The 27,569-nt window shown below is 36.8% G+C and overlaps 2 protein-coding genes across 2 annotated transcripts in view; one reads left to right on the top strand and one right to left on the bottom strand.

Moving 5' to 3' along the window:
• The window catches only part of LOC135154646 (uncharacterized), a 43,898-nt gene extending 39,898 nt beyond the window's left edge, over positions 1–4,000 (top strand). Inside the window, exons 12-13 of the mRNA XM_064101462.1 lie at positions 2,092–2,241; positions 3,985–4,000. Coding sequence (XP_063957532.1) covers positions 2,092–2,241; positions 3,985–4,000 — 166 coding nt within the window. The remainder of the gene's footprint in view (positions 1–2,091; positions 2,242–3,984) is intronic.
• Positions 4,001–17,555: 13,555 nt separating this feature from the next.
• LOC129265849 (uncharacterized) lies at positions 17,556–26,356 on the bottom strand. The gene is made up of 3 exons (XM_054903776.2): positions 25,003–26,356; positions 19,769–19,945; positions 17,556–19,200 (listed from the first exon to the last, which is right to left on the bottom strand). The coding sequence occupies exons 1-3, from the start codon at positions 25,858–25,860 to the stop codon at positions 18,283–18,285; spliced, it is 1,953 nt and encodes a 650-aa protein (XP_054759751.1). The 5' UTR covers positions 25,861–26,356; the 3' UTR covers positions 17,556–18,282.
• Between the last annotated feature and the right edge of the window lie 1,213 nt (positions 26,357–27,569).

Genomic DNA, 27,569 nt, shown 5'->3' with positions numbered 1-27,569 from the left:
TCCCATCATAGTTATCTTCATAAATGGCGATTTATTTTTAAAATGAGCCGGCTACGATACCCTTCTCTGGTCAGATATATATCCTATCCAATGGTAGTAAACATTCGGCCCTCTAATTTCACGTTTATTTTTTATGAATTTTTCAAAAGTGTCATTTTAACACACAAGTCTATGGGGAATGTTTTACGCGCGTGACACCATAACGATACCGCTTTGAAACTTAAATGTCTCCCTCTCAAGGTCACGTTTTTATTATGTATCTTCAAACATAGCCACCACAACCCTAGCCCCTCCCTCTCTCTTTCTATCTTTTATTCTACTCTGACTTCCGCAAAAATGTGCACCCACTTTCCCTCGATGTCTCTTTTTATCTCTCTCCCTCTTCTCACTATCTCTACTATTGTTTTGAGTGATATTTGTGAGAATAATAGACATCCTCCTTATCATTTTGTCATTATTCTTAATATCATTGATATTATGATTTACTCCCCCTTTTCCTCACAATCGTCGTCGCCATCATTACATCTGCTGCTGTTCTTATTATTTATTTGGAGCACATTTTGTTTTCTAGTTGAAAATAATACCAGTAAACCTCAACATGGAATAAAATCTCATGAAGTGGATAGGGTTATCCAGAGAAACATCTTGAAGATGGAAAATCTTAACTTTGATAACATTTTCTTCTAGAATGTGAGCGAAAGAAAACAATGAGGAACAATGAATGTTTTCATGGTGATTTTATTATCAGATGGTGCCAAAATATGAGTTATAGTGGGACTACTTTCTGCGTAGATGTAGTTTTCTTGCGAACCATCGCTTGACACGCCTCCATCTACTTGGCCGTTGGAGTTTGTCGATTTGAGTTTGGATGGTATCAAGGCTTGGGCGGTGATCAGGATCATTTGCCATGCACTTAGATCCTATCTTGGTCAGTGTTCGAACCACGGGAGAGTGGAGATCTGAAGTTAGGAGAAACATAAAGAGAAGCAAAGGAAACGGAGATAATTATGCATTGAACAAAATGATATTCAATGAATGGGTGAAAATCAAAAGGAGAATCAAGAAAATGGTTGCGGTTTAAATATTTCATGAACAGATTTTTTTTTAGACATGTATTATTTTGTGAACAGCGAGTTTTCCATTCAATATATGAGATGGTGATAAAGATTCGATAATTACCTTCGAATATCTCTCCCATATCCGAAAAGATACGGCCGATCGAAAACACGTCTGAAGCAACTGATGTCGGCTGTTCATCCAGGACAACCTCAGGTGCTATGTAGTCCGCCTCCCCTCCGTGCACATATGCCATTTTCAGTTCTTTGGTGACCCCAACCATTTTTGCTGGTGCCGTCATTGTGCTCGCCATGCCGAAATCGATGATGACGGCGTTGTATCGTTTGCCGCGTTTTTCTAACAGCACGTTATCATTCTTCAAGTCATTATGGAGAAGTCCGTGATCATGGAACTCCTTCATTCCCTTGACGATATCCTCTGCGATCTTGACAACGTTGCTGACTGATAGACGTGGTGGTGCGTGGAGAGGGTAGCCAGTGCCTGTCTTCTTGCATCCGATGAACTCGACGGCCTGGCAGAGTTCGTTTCCGAGGTCTAGCGTACCCCATAACTTTGGAAAGTAGGGACTTCCTGACAACAACTGTTGGATCAGTGCCTCCTTTGTAGCTCTGGTCCTTGTTGCCTTGAGTTCCTCAACCATTTCACCGGGCGAGGCAAAATCGTCTGACCAAGACGGTTCTTTGACCGCAAGAGGGACGCCTGTGGAACGATGACGTGCTAGAAGGACGCGACCGTAGCTGCCCCGCCCAATCTCCACGAGCGTTTCCAGGCTCTGCCAAATGAATGAAAAAATGTCCTTCAATCCAACTATATAGAAAGGGTAATTCGTATTAATCGATTGAAGTGTGTGTCAATGTTTTGTGTTTACATTTAGGGTTCAAATCTTAAGTAAAAATAAAATTAATACAACATTATCATTATCTATTTTAACTTGTCTTTCCGATCTAAATCAGTGTCATATTTGAGATATTGTGCATGTATTAAAGATGATTTTGATCGGCATTACCTTTACAGTCCATTCCATGTCAAAGGTCGAGAGGTCATCGAGTTTGAGAGTTTGACATGTGACGCTGGTTTGCAGCATTTGGATGACCTCTTCGTCAACACTCTTGTTCTCGTGGACAGGTATCTGCGTTGTCGGCTTGCTGTCACAGTGACTACAAGGTAAGAACAAAATACATTATGCATAGTTATTACCCCCGAAAACTAAGCTCTTATATATCGCAGAATGAAGGCTGTGAATAGCTATATCCGTGGAGATTTTATAAAGTATTTAGTAACTGACTTTTCAATGAAACATCGATTCGTCAAATAGGCAACATTCAAAGTGAATGCAATTTTAGAAGCTACACCCTGTTGCACCCACTAATGTAATAACGCCCACAAATGTAATAACGCCAACAAATGTAATAACACTTTACCCACAAATGTAATAACGCCCACAAATGTAATAACACTTTACCCACAAATGTAATACTTTCACCCACAAATGTAATAATGCACTTTACCCACAAATGTAATAATTTTGGATCGCCCACAAATGTAATAATGACTTTACCCACAAATGTAATAAATTTGGTGGGATTTTTGGCGAATCCGTTCTAAACTAAGATCCTATGGTAATGCGTTTATATAGCCATGGACCTATTGTAATAGGTCCATGATATAGCACAAAAGTGCAAAGTCTTTTTTCCAGACCCGTTTAATTTGAAAATTATAATATAAGTCCAAAGTCTTTTTTCCAGACCCGGTTGTTAAAAAAATATGAAATACGTCCAAAGTCTTTTTTTCCAGACCAGGTTATTTCAAAAATTATAATATAATTCCAAAGTCTTTTTTTCCAGACCCGGTTATTTAGAAAATTATAATATAAGTCCAAACTAAGATACGATAATGATATTCCAGTGGAATAAAAATGAGAATCAAGCTTAGTCTTTGCTCCAGACCCAGGTGATTAAAACTTGTGGAATTAATGTCTTGTTGTTGTTTTAACTTATACGGCGCGTATTGTGAATATATGCGCTAAGAGTAAATTGAGAATCAAGCGTAGTCTTTTCTCCAGACCCAGTTACTTAAAATTAAAAACTAAAACCCTGTAGTAATGCGTTCATTTAGCACAAAAGTGCAGTCTTTTTTCCAGACCCGGTTATTAAAAAAATATAACATAAGTCCAAAGTCTTTTTTCCAGACCCAATTGTTTAAAAAATTATAATATAAGTCCATAGTTTTTTCCAGACCCGGTTATTTCAAAAATCATAATATAAGTCCAAACCCAAACTAAGATACGATAATGATATTCCAGTGGAATGAAAATGAGAATCAAGCTTAGTCTTTTTTCCAGACCCACTTAATTAAAGCTGGTGGACTAAATGTCTTTGTTGTTGTTTCAAGTTATATGGCGCGTATTGTGAATATATGCGCTAAGAGTAAATTCAGAACCAAGCGTAGTCTCCTCCAGACCCGGTTACTTAAAACTAAAAACTAAAACCCTATAGTAATGCATTTATATAGCACAAAAGTGCAAAGTCTTTTTTTCAGACCTGGTTAATTCAAAAATCATAATATAAGTCAAAGTCTTTTTTCAGACCCGGTTGATTAAAAAAAATATATAAGTCCAAGGCCTTTTTTCCAGACCCGGTTGTTTCAAAAATTATAATATAAGTCCAAAGTCTTTTTTCCAGACCCGGTTGTTTCAAAAATTATAATATAAGTTCAAAGTCTTTTTTCCAGACCCGGTTATTTAAAAAAATAAAATATAAGTCCAAACTAAGATACCATAATGATATTCCAGTGGAATAAAAATGAAAATCGAGCTTAGTCTCTTCTCCAAACCCTGTTATTCCAAAATTATAAATAACAATACAACAACAAAAACAGTATAAAGACCCCATTATCTTATTAATGCAGGATAACAAGGACATAAAGCGTAGTCTTTCAGCCAGACCCAGTTATTTTTTTCCAAATAACGCAAATAGTAATAATAAAAAACTAAAAATCTAAGACCAAGCAATCCTTCAACCTCAGGGGCCGCGGAACCGGGGGGGGGGCTGGGGGGGCTTCAGCCCCCCCCCCCCCCACTTTTTTCCAAAACCGTGTACAAAAACGTAAAAATGACCATAATATTGTGATGTTTAGCATGGTCAGCCCCCCAACTTTTGGCTCAGCCCCCCCCCCCCACTTTGAAAACCGTTCCAGGGTCCCTGAACCTAAGAACCTGTTTTAAAAAGAGGTTAAGAGCGTTGTCTTTATTCCAGACCTAATCAGTAAAAAATCACCAAAAAATATTTCTAACGTAAGACCCTATCATATTCTCATTCTTGTGGAATAACACGAGTTTTAAAACGTACTCTTTCCACTAGACCCGGTTATTTAAAAAATGAATTTAAAAAAACTTCAAATCTAAGACCAATCTTCAATAGTTACACCCAATAAAAAAATATGTCTTTACCCCACACCCAGTTTTTTTTTTTTTTTTAATACTAAGACCCCTACAAAACATTGTAATAATGCATGGGTAAATCAAACATCTTTTCTCCAGACTTGGTTATTATTTGAAAAAAATAAAATAGTTTTTACAAATATTCCAAAACGAATACCCAATAATCGAATTACTGTGGGTAACACGAAGATCGATTGTAGACTTTCCTCCAGACACAGTTATTTCAAGAATAAAAAAGCAATAAACCCAACCCCCAACAACGAATCTAAGAACCAACAATCCTCCAAATTGAGACCATGTAGAAAAGCACATGTTTAGATCGTTGTCTTTATTTCAAACACAGTCATTTAAAAAAATAATGTCAACAATCTTAAAAACATAAAACTTTGTCATATTCTTATTCCTGTGGAATAACACGAGTATTATGCTTAGTCTTTCGTCTAGACCCGGTTATTTAAAAGATAAACAAATATTTTAAAAAAATCAAGGCTAAGACCAATCTTCAAAATTAAACCCAGTTAAAATGCTTGGGTTTTGAGTGTTGTCTATACCCCACACCCAGTTCTCTTAAAAATACAAATTAAGGGAAACATTAATCTTAAAACTTAGACCCCAACATCTTCAAACTATAAAAACCATGTGATAACACATACCACAAAGACAACAAATTAATCATAGGCGTAACTATTCATATGATACGCGCCTTATAATCCAAGATAACAACAACAACAACAACGTTATTCTACATCAGTGATATTGTGGGGTCTTTGCTGATACTGTTTGTTTTTATTGTTTCTTATATTTTCCTATTTTGAAATAACTGGGTCTGGAGCAAAGACTACACCATATTTCCATGCTATTCAATGTTGATAAGATTGCAGGGCCTTTGTTTTGTTGTTGCTGTGTTTTTTATAACTGGGTCTGGAGAAAAGACCACGCTATATTTCCATGTTATTCAACATGAATAGGATCGTGGGTTTTTGTTCTTTTAATAATTATTATTAATTTATTATCATTATTCATCATTTGTTATTTGAAAGATCTGGGTCTGGATGAAAGACTACACTATATTTCCATGTTATTTTTTTACATTAATAAGATAGTGGGGGTCTTTGTTTCTTGTTGACTCTTTAAAAAATTATATGTAATTTTGAAATAAGTGGGTCTGGAGGAAAGACTACGCTATATTTCCTTGTTAGGATTTAAAGGCGTCTTGTCTCCGGGAAAGGTCGAGACTTCACTGACGTTGATGTTCACATCAACGGGACAGACGTATCCCCATACGTACGGGTTTAGGATTGGAGCTGTGATTTTCCTAATTTCTTTCTCTGTCATCTCCATCCTAGGTATTCCTTGCATACTTAGTAGGTCCATATAACATATTTTCAGTAAAAGCCCTGATTTTAAATTGAGAGACACACCTACTCGACTATAAATCCTAGTAGGTATCCTATAAAAAAGGACATAGAAAAGAAGAAAAAAAGAAAGGAAAATAAATAAATATTTGAATTTTACTTTACTCATGTATTTTTTATTTCTTCAAAGAAAACAAACGTTAATAATATAATATTTATGATGGCAAAAATAGTCAAATTTGACTGGTTGCCAAATAAAAATAAGAACCCCCCCCCCCGTTATTCAACATCAATAAGACTGTGGGGCCTTTGTTTTATTATTATTATATATCTTTTCTATGATTTGTTATTTTAAAATAACTGGGTCTTGAAGAAAGACTACGCTATATTTTCAGGTTATTCAGCATCAATGAGATAATTGGGTCTTTGTTAATATTGTTCTTTATGATATGCTATTTTGAAATAACCGCGGCTGGAACAAAGACTTCACCATATTTCGATGCTAACTAGGCGTTGTGGCATGCGCCAGTAATCCAAGCTATGTGGGGAAGATACAAATTGATGCAGAGGTTCGAGGTTCGAGCCTTGGTCACGTCTTTCGGATGGTGACGTTAAAGGTTGGTCCCAGACATGAATAATCATATCTGATTGATACTCGTCTGACAAAACTCAAATACACACACACATACGCTATTCAATGTTGAAAAGATTGCGGGTCTGTTTTTGGTTGTTGTTGTTTTATTTTTGAATGATTTTTTTTATAACTGTGTCTGGAGGAAAGAATTTGTTATATTTACATCTTGTTCAACATTGATAACATCGTGGGGTCTTTTTTTATTTTTATTATTATTTATTATTTTTTATTTGCTATTTGAAATATTTGGGTTTGGAGGAAAGACTACGCTAAACTTCTATGTTATTCAACATTAAGAAGAATTAATTTTGGGATCTTTATATGGAAGATTGTTTAAATGTTTTATATAACCGGGTCTGGAGAAAAAAGACTGAGACTTTGCGCTATATGCATTACTATAGGGTTTTAGTTTAGAACAGAATCGCCAAAAATCTCTTCAAATTTATAACATTTGTGAATAAAGTCATTATTACATTTGTGGGCGATCAAAATTATTACATATGTGGGTAAAATGCATTATTACATTCATGGGTGAAATTATTGCATTTGTGGGGTAAAGGGTTTTAGTTTTTAGTTTTTAGTAACCGGGTCTGGAGAAAAGACTACGCTTGATTCTCAATTTACTCTTAGCGCATATATTCACAATAGGTGCCGTATAAGTTAAAACAACAACAAAGACATTTATTCCACCAGTTTTAATTAACTGGGTCTGGAGAAAAGACTTAGCTCGATTCTTATTTTTATTTGCGCAAATATTCACCGCTGAATGATACGTGCCGTATGAGCTAAAACAACAACATTTTATTCCACTGGAATATCATTATCGTATCTTCGTTTGGACTTATATTATAATTTTTTTAACAACCGGGTCTGGAAAAAAGACTTTGACTTATATTATCATTTTTGAATTAAGCAGGTCTGGAAAAAAAACTTTGCACTTTGTGCTATATGAACGCATTACTATATGGTTTTAGTTTTTAGTTAACGGGTCTGGAGAAAAGACTTTGCTTGATTCTCAATTTACTCTTAGCATATATATTCACAATATGTGCCGTATAAGTTAACACAACAACAAACACATTAATTCCACCAGTTTTAATTAACTGGGTCTGGAGAAAAGACTAAGCTCGAATCTCATTTCCATTCTACTGGAATATCATTATCGTATCTTAGTTTGGACTTATATTATAATTATTAAAACGACCGGGTCTGGAAAAAATACTTTGGACTTATATTGTAATTTTTGAAACAACTGGGTCTGGAAAAAAGACTTTGGACTTATATTATAATTTTTTAAAGAACTGGGTCTGGAAAAAAGACTTTGGACTTATATTATAATTTTGGAAACAACCGGGTCTTGAAAAAAGACTTTGGACTTGTATTATCATTTTTTAAATAACGAGGTCTGGAGAAAAGACTTTGGACTTGTATTATTATTTTTTAAACAACCAGGTCTGGAAAAAAGACTTTGGACTTGTATTATTTTTTTTTAAACAACCGGGTCTGGAAAAAAGACTTTGGACTTATATTATAATTTTTGAAACAACTGGGTCTGGAAAAAGACTTTGGACTTATATTATAATTGTTGAAACAACTGGGTCTGGAAAAAGACTTTGGACTTAAATTATAATTTTTGAAACAACTGGGTCTGGATAAAAGACTTTGGACTTTTATAATAATTTTCGAATTAACCGGGTCTGGAAAAAAGACTGCCCTTTTGTGCTATATCATGGACCTATTACAATAGGTCCATGGGTATATGAACGCATTACTATAGGATTTTAGTTGAGAACGGATTCGCCAAAAATCCCTTCAAATTTATTACATTTGTGGGTAAAGTCATTATTACATTTGTGGGCGATCCAAAATTATTACATTTGTGGGTAAAGTGCATTATTACATTTGTGGGTGAAATTATTACATTTGTGGGTAAAGTGTTATTACATTTGTGGGCGTTATTACATTTGTGGGTAAAGTGTTATTACATTTATGGGCGTTATTACATTTGTGGGCGATTATTACATTTGTGGGTGTAACACACCCCCCCCCTAAAAAAGTCCTACCTTAAGATAGAGGTCGATTTTTCAGGAGTGTGGGTTTCCTGGTCCTTCGCCTCAAGGAAATCACCACCAGGGTAAGCTTCAGCTTCTTGCTTAGCTTTGACTAACTCAATGGCTTGAAGGATCTCATCACCGTGATCCGACACTGGTCCTTGGGCTAGTCGTCGAGGCCGATTTGCCATGCGTTGAGCTCTTCGTTTTCTCTGAGCTGACATACTGATGTCTGCCATTTTCAAAGTTTCTGAGATAGTTATTGGATAATGATACGTAAAATCATTTGTGACATAATCATGCGATGCTCTGAAACAAGTTAGGTTCAGTAAGTCGACATATGTATTCTTAGATTCGATTTCAAGCAACATGACTAGAAAATCACTTGACTTTTTTTTCTTTCTTTCACTCTCTCCTTCTCCCTCAATATAATTATTTCCCGTCAATCTTTACGTCTTGTGTAAATTGACTAGATATTTTGGATTTCTTGCAAATAACTTGTTAAAACATGTTGAATAGGTGTAAAACTATTGTGTAAAAAGAATTAATTTAACTCAATCTAATAAGACTTGATAGTTTTCAGGAGCGATCCGTTGCAATTCGATTACCTGGTCAGAAATGGCCAATTTACTTGAGAACGAATCGATTGAGTTGGGTAATTCAATTGAAGAAAAGTTTCGAAAGCGAGGAAGAAGCAATAGTTGCACTCCGAGAGCTAAATCAAAACTGAGGCAAGGAACGTCACTGTTTGTTACTCAAAGATACCATTCAAAGTGCGCCCTTGTCAACCATTGTTTCGTCATTAGCTTAAAACTTTCAGCCAATGAAAACGCGTACCCAACATGAGCGTAGAAGAATCAGTGTTGCATACCCTATTGACCATTGTGTCGTCATATTAGGTCAAAACTTTCAGCGAATGAGAGCGCGTATCAAACGGCACATTTCCCAATATATTGTGCGCGCCGGAGAATCAGCGTACAAAACCAAAATTTTCTGGCGATTCGAAAACACAAGAGTGTCGATTCGCATGTTTTTCCTTACTTGCACTTTTATGAGCTTTATTTGTCCGAATCAGATGTTATGTTCCTGTGTTTTTCATTTGATCATTGTAATTATGCCTATTTCACGTTTGAGGGAGAGGGAGAAAGAATGACAAGCGACAGATGAAAATACGTGATGGGGGGGGGGGGGCGGGGTAAGATTCTAGTTTCTGTAACTTTCTGATGATTTATATGTTTTTGTTGAATAACCTTTAAAACACATTTTGCTCGTTAGTATTTTTTTGTATGTAGGAAGTAAAATGTGATTCTAGTATTTTTTCAAAACAAGCTTCATAGGAGAATTTGGATATCAATCTTGTCAGCGCCGGATGAGAAATTGCTAGGGAGTGATCTTTCTGCTTGAATATCGATTTTGAGACATTCAGTGAAGGATAATTATAGGTCTCAGAGTGGGTAGACTTAAGGAGAGGGAATAACAATTCATGATTATCTTGAATAATGCAATGATGGTTTATAATGAAAATTTTATTAAGGCTTAAGGTACAAATTATTAAGGGAGTGTTGGGAATCTACCGCTGATAGCAGATAGAGCACGGTATAACGATACCACTTTGAAATTTTAAATGTCTCCCTCTCAAGGTTACGTTTTTATTATGTATCTTCAGACATAGCCACCACAACCCTATCCCCCCCCCCTCTCTCTTTCTATCTTTTATTCTACTCTCACTTCCGCAAAAATGCACACGCGCTTTCCCTCGATGTCTCTTTGTACCTCTCTCCCTCTTCTCACTATCTCTACTATTGTTTTGAGTGATATTTGTGAGAATAATAGACATCCTCCTTATCATTTTGTCATTATTCTTAATATCATTGATATTATGATTTACTCCCCCTTTTCCTCACAATCGTCGTCGCCATCATTACATCTGCTGCTGTTCTTATTATTTATTTGGAGCTCATTTTGTTTTCTAGTTGAAAATAATACCAGTAAACCTCAACATGGAATAAAATCTCATGAAGTGGATAGGGTTATCAAGAGAAACATCTTGAAGATGGAAAATCTTAACTTTGATAAAATTTTCTTCTACAGTGCGTATCAAAAAAAAGTTTACACTTTGAAAAAGCCATGGGAATTAAAAAATATACAACATGTGGGTAATTTTTTCACATATAATCTTGGGTTTGGGTCTCATCTATCCAATGAAAGTTAAAGTTTTGACAGAATGTTAGACTTGAGTGAGCACTGTCCATTTTTGTGACGCTCGTAGAAATCTGTTTGCGCAGAAATGCTCGTTTTCACGCTGTGTCGAGGGGAAAGGGCGAAATCAAACTTACCCTGCGAAACATTTCTCATGCATTTTCCTTGCACTTTTAGTCAATTGAAATAAAATGGATACATTCAAGCATTTTTTTACCCAAATTGAAATTTCAACACTTAGTAAGCACAACCTTTACCCTTTTTGTGTCAGCTGGATCTGAGGACATAACTGAATCTGAACAAACGTTAATATCAGACATCTCCAGCATTTTTTCACTAAGTTTTTATCATTTAAAGTGGGTTTACATTTTATTTTTCGTTTAATACTTGTTTCTCCACATTTTTCCCAAGCTTGACAATGGTCAACAAAATGAAAATCAAGCCTAAGCCATTTCATGTAAATCACAGCTCAGTGTAAAGTAAATATCGTCATTATGGCATCGGTGTGTGGGGGAGTGGGGTGGGGCGCAATGCACTCTTCGAAGTGTTTTGGGCAAGGAAACAAGTTTAAAAAGGTAAAAGATATCTTCAAATCAATTTTACTAGCTAAATTCCACGTGTTCTTCATGATTAAGGTCTACTTTTATTTGCATTACTATTTCAAAGTTCTGCGCAAATCATTTTTCACTAACTTTCCAAAAATCAGTGGTGCGCACTCAAGCGGAAATATTTTTCGACAGTTATATCGTAATTTGCTTAAATGGACCTGTACCAATGTTAAAATGTGGAAAATCTTTAGGATATAACAAATGTATAATTTTACAGGATTTTTTCTAAGTGTAAACTTTTTTTTGATACGCACTGTATAATGTAAGCGAAAGAAAACAATGATAAACAATGAATGCTTTTTAATGGTGATTTTATTATCAAATGATGCCAAAATATGAGTGATAAAGGGACTACTTTCTGCGTAGATGTAGTTTTCTTCCGAACCATCGCTTGACACGCCTCCATCTATACTTGGCCGTTGGAGATTGTCGATTTGAGTTTGGATGGTGATTTGGGCGGTGATCAGGATCATTTGCCATTAAAGAAAAGTTTCGAAAGCGAGGAAGAAGTAATAGTTGCACTCCCAAATCTAAATCAAAACTGAGACAAGGAACGTCACTGTTTTAACTCAAAGTTACCATTCAAAGTGCGCCCTTGTCAACCATTGTTTCGTCATTAGCTCAAAACTTTCCGCAAATGAAAACGCGTACCCAACAGCACATCTACGGATGAAAGCGTAGAAGAATCAGTGTGCATACCCTATTGACCATTGTGTCATAGCGTAGAAGAATCAGTGTGCATACCCTATTGACCATTGTGTCATAGCGTAGAAGAATCAGTGTGCATACCCTATTGACCATTGTGTCATCATTACCGTGTTTAAACGTGCATCGGCTCGCGGTTCAGAATCAAAAGCCGATGCAGAATCGACTTTTGGTTTATCTTGCACCGCGTTTACACGCTGTCACAGCTCGCGGTGTAGAATCGTCTCTCGTTGCAAAACCTGAAATGATCCGCGCACCAACAATATACTTCATAAAGACAGCGCTGGCTCCGTGCTCTTACAAGTAGTCCAGGGGCCGCGGAACGATTTCCAAAGTGGGGGGGGGGGGGGCTGAGCCAAAAGAAGGGGGGCTGACCATGCTAAAAATCACAATCATATGATCCTTTTTACGTTTTTGTACACGGTTTTGGAAAAAAGTGGGGGCGGGGCTGAAGCCCCCCAGGCCCCCCCCCCCCTCCCGTTCCAAGGCCCCTGAGTACGTCATAATGATAAAGTTAATGAAGTGCGCGTCAATTGCCGATGCAGAATCGGCTTTCTGTTTACACGTAGAAAAAAGCCGATTCTGCATCGGCTCGCGATTTCGAACCTACTACTTTGGTGGTGCAAAATTGCCGATTCTGTACCGAGAGCCGATGCAAGTTAATCGCGTTTACACGCAACAAAAAAGCCGACGCGGAAGCCCCCCCCCCCCCCACTTTTTTCAAAAACCGTGTACAAAAACGTAAAAATGACCATTATGATTGTGATTTTTTGCATGGTCAGCCCCCCCCCCCCCCACTTTGAAATCCGTTCCGCGGCCCCTGGTAAACACGGTATTAATCGCGTTTACACGCAACCAAAATGCTGATTCGGCTCGCGGTTCTGAACCGCGAGCTGATGCAGCGTGTAACCACGGTACTTATTAGGTCAAAACTTCAAGCCATGGAGAACGCGTACCCAACGCCACATAATTTTCCCAACATAGCGTACGTAGCCGTAGGAGAATCAGTGTGCATACCAAATACGTTATAATACCATCCCTATAAGGTATAGATACATACATTTTTCCAAATTGCACCTTTTGCAATTTTCATTTTCCAAAACATTAATCATACATCTTCATTTTTCTGATAATCATAAAGTCTATTTCATAAAAATTGGAGAGAGAGGAAAAGAGACCAGGGTCCCGTTTCATAAAATCTTGATATAGTAAAAATGCACAATTTCTCTGACCAAATTACTATCAGCCAAACATATTGAAGGATTTCAGTAGCTTTTAACTGCTATTGCAATTTTGTTGTTATAACAAAGGCCCCAGATGCGGGTTTTTTTTCTATTTCGATAAAAAAATAATTTTGCGACGCCACATTGAACCACCAACTCTCCCTCTCACGGTAATCATTTTACTTCACGTCATGTGTGATGTAATACAGTGATCTAGCCACCCCTCCTTCCCCCCTCTCATTCTTTCTTTCTCTCTCTTTCTGTCTCTTTTTCTCTCTACCTTTTATTTCGTTTTCTCACTAACTTTGCTCGGGTTTTTCCCCTTCTCTCTGTATTTTTTTTATAACTGCACTCGGTTAAGAGTTGTCAGTTGATGTAATGTAGTCCTTAGATAATAAACATGTATCCATCTATTTGGAAGAGTTATTACAATTATTAAGTACATGGTGGCATGGTGCCACTACGACACCTAATATGCAGCTATTGGTATTTTTGGTATCGTTTTACCAAATATATTTCTTTCTTGTTTGTATACCAATTCTTTTATATTTGTATATATATTTTGTTTGTGTGTGTGATAAAGTTTCAACTTCCCCTCCCTCCCTCCACCCCCCCCCCCTCTCTCTCTCTCTTGAAGGTAATAGCTGCCTAAGTATTTTTTTCCCCTTAAGCTTCCCAATGGAGTAGGCTGGCAAAGCAAGATACACATGTAATAATACATGTACACACTTGTCAATAAAACAAATAAGCACATAATTATACAAATATGTATTTGTTTAATATTATGCATACTTTGTTTTTGTTAATCCACAAAAATATAGCACTATTCTATAAAAATAATAGAACAAAATATTTCAAGTGAAATTTATCTTTTTGAACAAATTGATATTGTAAATGTTCCTTAATTTAAGATATCTACAATTCAATTTAGATCACAATGTTACTGAAATTATTGTGTATTCTGATATGATTTATTGTCCAATAATTCTTCGTCAAAATTATCATAAAATAAACAATTATTCTCTTTTAATCATGACATATCTAGTTAAATAAAACCAACCTAATAACTGAGGGATAAGTAAATTTATTCAACAACTTTATATGGATACGAGTGTCTGAATATACAAATTTATTTAGTTGAATCGACTTCTATGATAATTATCTACTTAAAATGTAAGTTATATCGTTTGGTCCATTCTTTGCAACACAATAAATTATATAACTCTGACATTACCATCTATATTAAAATATGCCAGTAAAATGAGTTTACTACAAGTGGAAAGGTATATTGGAAATTCATTACAAGTATGGTGAGGAATAAAAACATCATAAAAATAATCAGAACTTTGCATTTAAAAAACTTTCGTAACCAATTAAAGCTACGACCACAAAGGTTCGTACGAACGATGCGTTCGTACAAATCTAACAGTTCGTACGAAATCTGGATTTCGAAGAGATTCGTATATGGGGTATATATTCTAAATACCTTTTCAAGACCAACTCAAGACCTTGAAAAACGCAAAGATTATCGGTCATACAATGGCCCTAGAATGAATTTTTTCGCAAGATGGTCGTGAGTGCAACTCACGGTACTCTCAAGCAATTCACAAGAAGATTTTATTTAATAGTAACCTACGCCTTACGAGTCATATACGAACGCCTTTCGAACGCCGTAATATCCCTCTATGAATAAGTTAAGGCGTTTTTACGACCATCGTAAGAATTTAAAGATTCTAGAACTGTCGCTCGAGCCTACAAAGTGTTGCATGATTCTTACGACGTTCATACGACGTTTGTACGGCAGCCTTACGAAGAGACAGTTTCGTACGACGTTAAAAACTCTTAACCAATGAAAATATTTCATTGGAGGGTTTCCACCTCTGTACTAAGGTGTATATAATAATAATTATTGATATAGAGTTAGATTGTCAAAGTGGAAGAAAATTATGTTTGCACCCAGCGAAATTTGTACCTGCAGCATTTTGTAGAAAGAGAAGCAAAATAACATTTTTTTAAGGGAGTGTGGAGAGGGGGGGGGGGGGTCACTTTTCACATGGCATGTCCAAAAGGCGTCGAAAACATCATGTTTCAGGTATACATAGCGTCGTCGGCATATTTTGGAAACAGGGTTACCTTTTCATCACCATCGGCCAACAATCGCTACCACCAAATCAGGGGATCGTTCCCTGCTCACGCCATTTTATGCATATAAATCAATAGTTAATTCTGTTCGCGACACTAAGGTAATTGGATATTTTTGAAGCGCCACATGTAATGGTTGACAATCTGGTGATGTAGATTACACTATTTAGCAGCTGCGGGTCCAGGTGGGGGCACACCCGGTCCGTGCCCCCCCCCCCCCCCCCGCTTAGAGCTATAAAGAAAGTATTTGTAGTGCAAAATGTCGTGCATACGCAAGTGAAGACCTTTTTTTTTTATTATTTTTGTTTGCTTGCCTTTTTTTTAAAACAAAATATACCCCCTTGTAATTCCTGGATCCGCCCCATGCGATTTAGGACGCGTTTCTGAGGTTTATGGACACGGGTGGTTAGCAAGAGGTGTGGAGAGTGAGGGTTAGCGGTCAAGACATAAAGAGAGAGAGAGAGGGAGAGAGGGGAGAGACGAGGGTGGAGGGGCAGCCCCAGAGAGAACAGATTACTGATTCTAATCATAATTATGTATGTAGCATTTGGAGATAAAGGCCAAGTTTATCCCATAATAAGAAGTTAATTTGAAATATTAGAGACATACCGCCCATGACGTGCATGTCACCATTTTGCGCAAGTAGCCAAAACTTTAGAACGTCAGAACATCTTTGTTAGATCATGTTACAACAAGCTTTCAGTGTTTTCCCCTCTACTCATTCAATTCAATGTATTATTTTGGAGTGAAATTGACCTTTAAGTGTACATCGAAAGATTAAGCGTCTTTGGCAAAGATTTAAAAATATATGATCAATATTATTGTAACTATGGATTGACTAACTTTTTGTTACATCCGCTGATATAATATTCGTCCTGAATTCGTTATCAACTTGCATTTAAATTCGCTTTCTCACTTTATTTGCATTACACACTTTCCTTAAACAAAATGTTTACATAAACACAATTTTCCCTATACGACAATCTGTAAAGTGCTTAATTGTGTTTAAATAGTCATTCACTCAATTACACAATATGTAGACTCTTAATCAGGTAAGTCGGGACAATTCAAAATAACATTTTTTCATTTGTAATATGAAGTTCAAACATTTTGAAAAGAGAAAATGACAATTTTTAAATATCATACGAATAGAATATTGCATACATTATGATATGAAGTTTATTTATAAGGGGAGTGACGAAATGATGTTTTAATAAATGATATTGTCCTCTAATACAATTGGACGAAAAATATTATCATAATATCATAACCACTTCATAAATATCAATTGGTGCAGTGCAAACCAATTGCGGGAGAAGCTTTATTTCGTTATCAAAATGCAACCAAATAATATGCATTTAAGAAAAGTAGGGTCATTCATTTGCCATCTGACAAAAGTATGCATTTTAGTTAGGCTCAGCGAGGGATGAGATATCACTTAATATTACATAGCCTATGTAGGTTCGAATCAGTGATAGGTCAATACGCCATCACGTGATCATAGCTGCGAGGATCGCATTTGGTATATTCGAGGTTTTGACGTCACCTCAGTGAATATAACTGCGTTGTATTTTCAATTGCGGCGTTATATTCACTAAGGTGACGTCACTCGCTGCTTATAAGTTGCGTAATCATGTAGTTTATTTGATGTACGCGCTAGTGTTAATGCGTCGATTGCATGAAGAACGCGCTTGATGTATTTTCCAAATTTGTTTCTATTATGACGTAGACGAATCAGAGCTGTAGCAAGAATTTCGGGTTGGGGCCAGATGATGAAGGCAATCTCTGATGACGAATCCATATAGACTATATAATATAACAGATATTGCCTGGTCTATCGTTTTAATAAATAACATTTCAACTCCCCTCCGAAGCTATATTTTTCCCTCGGGAGAATATTTTCCCTCAGCGCTGCGCGCTTCGGGCAAAATATAATCCCTTGGGAAAAATATAACTCCGTCGGGGAGAGGAAATGTTATATTCAAACTCTAGGTAGGCAATATCTGTATAATATTTTTTCCGTGGTCCTATAGTGCTTGCTGTCGTAAAACGCCTTTTTAAATATGTCGAGCGTTTTTTTTTAGCAAATAACAAATATTTGACATAGTAAACCCCCTTTAAAAAAAAAAAGCTCGTACGTGCTTGCCTTCTAAAATCTAACACTGGGAATGGAGCGTTAAATTCATAACCCTTAGAACTTTGAACGCCTGTTTATTCTTTGGTTTTTCTTCAATTTTTTTTTTTATAATTTTCTGTTTTTCGTTTCCCCCTTCTTTCCCTTTAGTCTCTTCGTGTTACCATTTTGACCTGAATATTGCACATGTGGCACTTGTTCCCTTGCCCCTAGATAGCCCACCTCCCCCTCCTCTAATAAAAGTAAGCCCATCTTGTCCTTGTTTTTTTTTAGGCCAACCAATGAGACTCTCTTCTTCACATGGTGTAAACCCCAATGGAAAAGGTTCAATGTTGCACCCTTAGCACTGCCATACCGGGGGCATCTTTTACACATGCAATTTTGCACCATTCCGATTTGAAAGGTGCAAAGTTTCATCTATATTTATAATTGTGCTCCAAAACCAGAAAGGTGTTCACGGTGTGGCATTGGGCTACAACTGTTATATATTGTAAATCAAGAAAGTGTGCAAACCGTAAGCACTGATCGCATTTCAATATTTTCTTCAAGTATGAAATACAACGCTCATTAAAGCTGTTCTTGCATCAGTGGCCGACCCAGTCACGCTCCCTCTGGACAAATAAGCTTGTGCAATAACTTCGTGAAATTGATAAATCTTTTCGAAATGAGTGAGAAAAATGAGTATATTCTATTATTGCCGAAACACTTTGAAGCATCATAATGACTCAACAAATGCGAGTGGTTCAGCGTCATGGCTCCATCTAACATTCTGGTGTGGCAGTACAACGTCGAGGGAGGAGTTTTCAAAGGCCACCTTCTCCTCAGCAAAATCGAGTTCCTTTCCCTGATACAGGACACGAGACACGGAACATTGTCCGAGATTCACTCTCGTCACACAGTCGCTGTTTATTGATAAGTGCTGGAGCTGCGAACATCCAAAGAGGTTTAAGTACCTCAGGAGGGGTGCGTCTTTTGGTACCGACACAACCTTGGTGTTCCGACACTTCTCTAAGCTAAGATGCGTGATGTTCGGACAAGCATTCAGCATGCATTTGAGTGTGTAGTCTCCAATCATACACCGATACAAGATGAGGATAGATATACACGGTGATGAGAGAACAATGGTCGCAATTGCACAGTCAAACAGGCGTATCTTTCCAACAAATCTCGACGCTTGGATCACACACGACCTTAAGAATACCCTCTCGTCACTGCACATGTTGAACTCGAGTTCATCCAGGCTTTCACATTGGACCAATATGTTGTGAAGAACAGGACACCCCGTTAGGCAAATGTCTTTGACCTGATCCGCAGCGACGATGAGTTGCCTCAAAGACAACAGCTCCATTTCATCTTCAGTCTGCAGATACTGGAGGGTTGGGCACCGGATGGACAGGACGTCACTGCTGAAGCCATGAAGGAGACACACAATGCGTACGCTAGGGCATCGCTGCGAGTCTAGAAGAAGCTCTGGCGTTGATACATTACCCATTAGAAGAGTTGATATGGTAGGATTCTCTGACAACAGGTTGTAGAGACTACGAGAGTCTAGGACATCACAATTACGAAGTTGCAGCGTAGTAAGGCGATTACTCTGTACATTTATACTCCTCAAGACTCCAGCACCATCAATCTACAAAAAACAGAATGAAAATCCGCTAATAACATTATTAACTAGCTATATAAATATGTTGTCCACTTTTGCTCTTATAAAGAGCAATTATTTGTGGCTTATTTACAGGCATTGGAATTTAAGTTATTTTTTATATGACAAAATATAATTGGTAGCTTAAAGCTGAGATAAAATTAATATTTCGACATTTTTTTATCCGTATTTCAAATCTCTTTTTCATTCCAATGTTTGTTTGCGGTTGTTTCTAATAGAAATGCAAGTATTCCTATCAACCCTCATAGTTTTATCGAGCCTGTCATGACTTACATAATTTCTAGGGAGCTGTATTTTAATTTTCCATATGATATTTATGCAATTATTACATAGAAGTATTACCATAAAGCCAACAATGACATTTTATGTGGTGGTGGCATTGAAGTGGATTGATGTGTGTTTGAGAATACGTGTGTGCGAGGTTTGTGGGTGTGAGTGTGTGTGTATGTTTGTGTGTGTGTGTGAGATAGTTAGCGTGTGCAATGTCTTGATCTCATTCGGGAGATTATCCGCCAACAGGAGAAAATGTGCTTACCTCTAAGACCCTGAGCTTTCCGGCAAAGATCTCTACATGTTCGTTTGATTCTAGTCCGTCATCGAGGTGGAGCATGCGCAGTGAAGGTGCAGTGATACTGACGAAAAGCGCCGACCAGAGATTGAATAATACTATCTTCTGAAGAGATGAGGAATGGATGCGTACACCATGAAGTCTCTATATAATAGACAGATAGATAAATTTCATTTTCACACGGTAAAAAACCCAAACAGATACAGAGTCTGATTTGCATTGGGGCCGTGCCATGAATAAAATGTACAAAGTAAAAGGCACCCAATCTTAGTATACATGTACATGAATAATACATAAAACATAATAATCATAATCATTACCAGGTGATGACAATGATGTGGGTAGAAAGGGAGTGAAAGATAGGGGGAGAGTGAAAGAGAATGGGAAGGGGGGAGAGAGATAGAGAGAGAGGGGGGGGGGGAGGGGGGATAGAGACATTAATTAGGGAAGTGATTAAAAAAAGTGATCCAATTAAGGGAGTGGAATGCAAAAGGCAATGTGTTATGGGAGACGGTGAATTAAAGAAAAAAGAGGAAGAGGTCAATGAAAAGGGAAGGATACAAAAAGTGATGTTTATATTAAATACGTGATTTGTTTATTATCAATTGAGAAAACAAGGTGCAAATAGCATTCAAAATAAAAAGAAATAAATAGAGAATGAAAAAGAAATTCTATACTTCTTAAATGTTTAAATGAGATTCATTATACCAACACCATAAAAGGCTTAGTTTACCATTATTGGCTAACGTCATAATAGTACAAACAAAATGCCTTTGTTTGTATGCCGTGCATGTTTTCTAATACTTACAGATGTAACTGTATCATTTTTTTTTTCAAACATCTATCTTGAATGGCAAAGCCGAAAAGCCAACATTTTCGTGCCTGGATACTAAACCATCTTACAACAAGCTCTTTCATAGTTTCATAAAATATGCAGATTTTACACCGGGGTAAAATCTCACAATCGTTTTTTTTAATACATTATATGTGAGATCCTTTAACAAACACTGCTGGAAGTCAGTAATCGCGTGCGACCAGGAGAACGTGCAAATAACGGAGGAGCAACGTATGGGCGCCACCTGGTTTTTATCGTTTTCATCATCACCCATTGTAAAGGCGTTTTATTCATGATTATACTTTGATAGTCTATAAATACGCAGGCTTTCTTTTCCCCGAATGTCATCGTTTCTTGCGATTTGCTCATAAAATGACGTCAATAAGGTAAATTATCTCAAGCATTTTTTGTGGCGCCATTCTTCAATGGAATTTATTAACAGTGGAGAAGTCTTATGTGATCCATCTAGTAATAAATTTAATATCAAACGACAGAATAATGTATTCAAATAGCTTCATAACGATATATATTTCCCAGCAATTATCAAATTTCTTACTGTCATTTAAAGATTTCTTGAAAGTGCAGCATGATTCCAGTGGCGTAATTTGCCAAAAAGAAGGCGTGCATGTGGGGTAAAATGATGCAAAACACTTTGTAAATCATATTCAATGTTGCGTTGAAGTTGAAATTTACCCCGAAAATGTGCATTTCTTATTAGATTGGACAAATCTTACCCAACAAAGACGTATTTACCCTTGATACCCCAAATTGGGTATTTTTTAACCCGATCCTTTTACTCGTCACATATTCGGGTTTAGAATTTAAAAAGAAAAACTGAGAAAATTGCCAAATTGTCTGACTTGAATGTAGTTTGATTGTCGAAAGAAACGCTTACAAGATCAGTTCAGGTTCAAATCAACATTTCCGATAAATTTAAATATACTGGAACGGGAACAATATAATAGTTGCTTACCCCCACCCCCCTTAATTTCCACAGAGCTAGATATTCAATATACAATCTATTCTATTAAGTTCCCTTCTCGAAATTCCATTCCCTAAGACTGAATTTCTAAAAGGTCATTCTCGTATAAACACCCAATTTAAACAAACATTTTTTTTTTCTAATTCAAAACACTCAATCTATCAATTTATGAAGTGCGGATGCCTGCTTGTAAGTAGAGAAACACTGATCGGATATGATGCAATCCTTTTTGGGGGGGGTTAAATTTTATATCACTTCACTCTGTGTTTATGTGTTATATGCTCATGATTGCTTCATTCTTTGTTTTTATTTTATAATGTTTTGTATATCATATGTATATGGCGTCTTAGAGTGCGTTTAACTGAGTACACCTACCCTCTTTTCTAAATAATTTTTGAATGAATAAATAAATAAAATATGTTTTTACCAGAAAGTACTTCTTTGTAAAATGACTAAAAATTATTTTCTATTCATATTTTATTTTCTTTGTTCTTTATGTATATGTCTTTCTGTGTTTGGAAATTAGGCCTATTGGACATGAATAAATACTAATTTGAATTGAAATACGAATGCGATATATTTCGATATACACGGGAAATATCACATTTGTTATACTAGTCATGTCCATATTTCTTGTATCAAATAACTTGCTTGATACAAGAAATATGGACATGTATATTTTTACTGCCTGCACACGGCCACATCTTCCACCAGACAGGCAGTTGAACCATTTGTCTTGTATATGTTTAAGGAAATTAATCAGTAAATTGAAATTTAAAAAAATCATTATAGTGTCTTTTCATCCTTTAACACTTTCCGAACATTTCTTTTTCCACGCATCCACCTAAACCATCGAAAATGTACTAAAAAAGAAAGACAGTAATTATAAGATAAGCTTTATCTCACAAAACGGCAGTACATCTATCCCACATTCGCTGACAAGACGATGAATCACATGGGCATGATTTCACAAATGACAAGTATGCATTCAAGTTCGCCGTCAAATATGAAATCCGCAGAGTGAAATTGAGAAGCACACCAAACTGCAAAATCCATTATTTTTTCCGTTCAGACTTTTATAAGAAAGTGAATGCAAACACCATTCTATCACTCCAAACAATTTCTTCATCACTCATCAACATACTCCGATATCGAGGATTGGTTTTCTCTTTCATAGAGATCAGACAATCATAATCAATAAGATTGGATTGATAATTTCACATCGTCAATAATTTTAGGATTTCTTTAACAAACACAAAGAATATAGATAGGAGATTGGAAGCGTACCTCTTTATTACTTTTAGAGGTCTTTTTTTAATACAATATTAGAATTACTCATATGGGAAGAAGTGATGTTGCTCTTCTCTTTGCATGCGTGTGATAGCATTTTCTATAACTGCTTTCTGTAAGATCTGGCTATACTATTAGTTCCTAATTTGCTACATAATCGTGACATAATTCGTATCGGCGTTGTTTTCATTCCCCCACTTGCTTTGAGCATGTAAAACTTATTAGGGATTTTGTAGGGTATAGAACGGGCAGACGATAAACAAGTCTGAATGTTCTAAATATACCGATAGCTCTCCGATATTCCCTGAATCAACAAGCCAACTTCCCGGGCAGTCTACATCAGGGTCTACACTGCCGTACTTTGGCAAAAGGAAGCAAGTTACAAACGTATAATTTGTTGTAAATGAGCAATGTGTTTGCGTCATTTACATATGAGTCAATGCAATTGAACAGCATATTTTCTTCAATATCTTTCGATAGAATTATCATTTTTCCCCAAATTTTGCCTGAACATGCAACATACGAAGGGTGTTTCAGAAACAACAATAACTCAAATTTGACTGATGTGTCACTTGCTTCCTTATGCCAAAGTTGGGCAGTATAACGATTGATCACATAGAGCTAACATTTTCACTAGTCTACTTCCCCCAGACCACCCTTCCCCGCCATATGTCATCATTAACATGCATAATAAGAACAGTTTGTGTTGGGGGAAAAAAATCATTGAAGTGATTGAGCACTTTTGCAGACTTTGAGACAGATTTTGAAAAACATGTTAACTTGGCTGAAATTATGATCAATGTAGTCTCTTTATTCACCCGTAAACAGGAAATGGAAAAAAACTGATTTCATTTTAAATTGATAATTAATTTTCGATACAAAAATATTTCCCACCTAAGTTTTCATATCTGTTTAATGGAAATGTTCATATGCTAATATCGTACTTTGCTAAATTTGTGTGTAAAATGTTTTCGAGGTATTTTTTAAATAAGAAATATACATACTGTTCTACATCACTTTTTATAACGATATTAATTTTGTTGGGGTTTTTCACTTCATCTTTAAGGATGGTTTCTTTCCATCGAAATACAAACCTGACGACATCAGAACAAATAAAAGTGACACAATATCCATTCGCGCTCCCTCAGATAATTTATTCTAAAAATCACTTTCTTTTTGTGATACAGACCGAGCTTCAGAACATGGCGTCTATAATAGTAGACTGTACTTTCCCAGGAATAGAACATGACGTCAAATCCACGGAAATAGAACCATGAAATACGTGGGCGCAAGATGCTTTTACGTCAATCGGAAGCATGATTGTGGGGGGGGGATCTGAGAATAACAATATGCTGCTAAAAGCTGCCGTACGGCACCCTTTGCGATAACACAGAATCGGCTGATTATCATGCTCAATGCAGAAATCACTTGGATTAAAGACATGACGGTTGTACATAATGAATATGGTGTAATAATGGTTAAAATTAAATTTTATTCATTGTAGCATGCTGTTTGTCGCTCTCTTATAAAGCAACAAAAAGTGATTTCGTCTACGTCAATAAATCATGTGTTCTTTCCTTCTTGTATGCTCTATTATGTCTATTCTTTTTTTCTTCTCTTGTGCAAATATACGTTCGTTTTTTTATTAAAAAAATCTTTCTCACACCATAAACATCATCATCGATATCCTCAAGGTTACTGTTATCACTTTTCTTTCTGTTTTACGATGTCATCATTATTATAATGATTTAATTGGTAGTGGCATTGTAATGAGAAACATTAGTCGTATAGAAAAAAAGATAGAAAGAAGAAGAAGAAAAAGTAGTAGTAGTAGTATAGTAGTATATAGTAGTAGTAGTAGTAGTAATAGAAGTAGTAGTAGTAGTAATAGTAGCAGTAGTAGAAGAAGTAGTAATAGTAATAATAGTAGTAGTAGTAGTAGTAGTAGTAGTAGTAGTAGAAGTAGTCTTAAATTGGAAATGGCTTTCGTACAAGATGATTGAATCAATGAAGCTAAAATTACTTTATTTTAGCATATTAAGAAAGGAATATGAAATCTGTCTGTTTAAAATTAATTTGCTAGGTATACTATACCTCGCAGTTGGCCACAACCAGTTTTTTTAGTCTTGGTAGCGCGTTGACAACAGCCCAGAGTTCATCCATCTCTAAAGCCAGGAAACTAAGGCTCAAGGATGTAATGGCTGCACCTCGGACCCCTTCTTCAAGATGTCGGGTTAGTTGGTTTCCACGCAACATTGCCTGCTCGCTGCGGATATCACTGATAGGCAATCCTGCGTTGATCTTAAGCTTGCAACGCGTCAGGTTCGGGAGAGCCTCGAGGAATACTTCAATGCCCTTGTAGGTAATCAACCAACATGCGTTCAAGGTCACGTCTCGAAGTGCAGGGAAGTTACAAGCTGCAGAGATAAGGTCTTCATCATGCAGTTCAAATGCGCCATTGATTTGAAGTTCTTCAAGACGGGTGAGGGGTGAGAAGGTGTCCACTACACCGCGATTCCAGATGATGGGTAATCTTAGCACTGTAAGGGATGTCAGATTAGGGATAAGAAGGAAGACCGATTCATAAACTCGTGTACCAGGCATCCATGTCAACTTCTGGACATGGCTGCCATAGACGGTAAATATGGTACAAAGGGTTGCGTAGTGTTTCGGACGGTAGTCTTCAGGCTCGATGTTGAGTTCTCGCCAGACGGTTGAAGCTTCAAGAAGTACCTTGCGCCACTTACGACAAACTCCTGCATAGAGCGGCAAGCCATCGTTGACGGGGTGTAGGAAACTAAATATCCGTACAAGAAGTTCCTCGGGCAAGCGATGGAAGTGGCATCCGGCCTGCTCAACAGTAGGCACCTCGTAATCAGAGAAACTTGACGACTCGGTACGCGTCCGCTGCCGTCCCATGGCATTCTTGACAGCTGTCAACGTCACTTCCATTCTCTGTTTGCCCCTGTATCTATAGAGTCACAGGAACGCGTTATCTGTGTGGAAATATCATATCAGCTGCCGGTACAATCAGCGAGGGCACATGGGAGATCTCGCGGCGTGCAATAATTAACGAGCGATACATTCCATTGCATGGGGTAATGCTGCAGCTGTACGTTCAGGTCTCCTGCTTCTCAATTGCCAGACGACACATGCGAATGTTTTACAAAGCATCGTCTACCATGCTGATGTGTCTTCCCAAATGCCTCTTGAAATAGGTCAAAGTATCACAGGAAAGGAATGGGAAGACAGAGCTCGATGCAGCGTGCATGTATAATGCTTGATAATACAGCCCACCAACCACTCACACGCCACCGGCTCATTGCTGGCATCGAGTGTTACGGAGGAAGAGGGGATGAAATATTGTTCCCATGGTAACGAAAGAATGACGTCAGATGCAGACAGCCATATGTTGAGTGTCCCACGCCTCTTTTGAATGAAGTGCTGTGTCGGATGTACTTTGAACTTCGTTCCAGATAAACCATCCTGTTTAAAGTGACACGTTTAGCTTTTAATATTAGATTAAAGCATGGAACGTCGTGACTTCAAAAGTCTCTTCGGAATTTTCTTTAAAGCAGAATCTATCCTTTTGAAGGATGTTTGTAAGTTGAAAATATAAACATGACGTTATTCAGTTAAAAAGACATTGTGTTTAAATACAAGAACGGATAAAAATAATTCCTCTTTTCCATGGAAAAATAAATATAGACCTACACACACTTATACACATACATAAACAATGGGAAATAAGAATAAACTAAAACAAAAAACACAAAAAACTCACATACACACACACACAATTACCCTCACACACAAAAAAAAATATTTGATAATTATAAAACATATACACCAGCTGAAAATTCAAGTCAATAACTTCCATCATTTTATTTGATGCTGATATATATTTAGAAACGTATACAGGTATGTTATATTAGGGTGTATTTGTTATATTCATGTTTCTTGTATTTTTCATTTATTTTATTTCAGCACGGTAAACGAACTTCAGCCAATGGCTGTTCTTCTGAACGTCCGTGCGTACATATTAAAATCACATTACATGTATATACAATTAAGATACATAATACGAAATAAATATACAATTAAAATATCATCAATATTACAAAGAAAACAAACAAATAGAACAAACAAGTTTACATCACTCTGGCGTCCAATCTAAATATGTTGAAACTAGTTACTTTTAAGTCATTAGGTAGTGCGTTCCAGCTTCTGACCCCCCTGTACTGTAAACTTCTTTTCTTATAATTGCTTTTAACTAAGGGTAATTTGATTTTTTGAGACGATGATCTTAGCATGTAGTTACAATCACTTAAAATAAATTGTTTATAAATACTCTCTGGTAGCATATCATGCATTATCCTGTACATTGTTTGTATTAGGTGCGTACATTTCTTCTTTCTAACAGTCTTTTAATTTATAATTCTTGAAATAATTATATGTTCGGATGGGTACATCCGGTATCAGGACAACTACCCCCTGGACAATCACCCCCCGGACAACTACCCCCCGGACAATTACCCCCGAGGACAATTACCCCCCGGACAATTACCCCCCGGACAATTACCCCCTGACAACTACCCCCCGGACAATTACCCCCCGGACAATTCCCCCCCGGACAATTACCCCCCGGACAACTACCCCCG

The sequence above is a fragment of the Lytechinus pictus genome, chromosome 7 (genome assembly GCF_037042905.1).
Source record: "Lytechinus pictus isolate F3 Inbred chromosome 7, Lp3.0, whole genome shotgun sequence".
In the NCBI taxonomy this organism is placed as follows: domain Eukaryota; kingdom Metazoa; phylum Echinodermata; class Echinoidea; order Temnopleuroida; family Toxopneustidae; genus Lytechinus; species Lytechinus pictus.
The sequence above is the reverse complement of the archived record's forward strand: the minus strand, read 5'-3'. Positions and strand labels throughout refer to the sequence as shown.

What these genes read in the sequence shown, in the direction of transcription:
- LOC129265849 (XM_054903776.2), bottom strand. Translation starts at nt 25,860, where the DNA reads ATGGAAGTGACGTTGACAGCTGTCAAGAATGCCATGGGACGGCAGCGG. An exon ending in TGGTTGTGGCCAACTGCGAG is followed by an intron (nt 19,946 to 25,002) that starts GTATAGTATACC and finishes TCTATTATATAG; the next exon opens with AGACTTCATGGTGTACGCAT. An exon ending in GAAAGCTCAGGGTCTTAGAG is followed by an intron (nt 19,201 to 19,768) that starts GTAAGCACATTT and finishes TGTTTTTTGTAG; the next exon opens with ATTGATGGTGCTGGAGTCTT.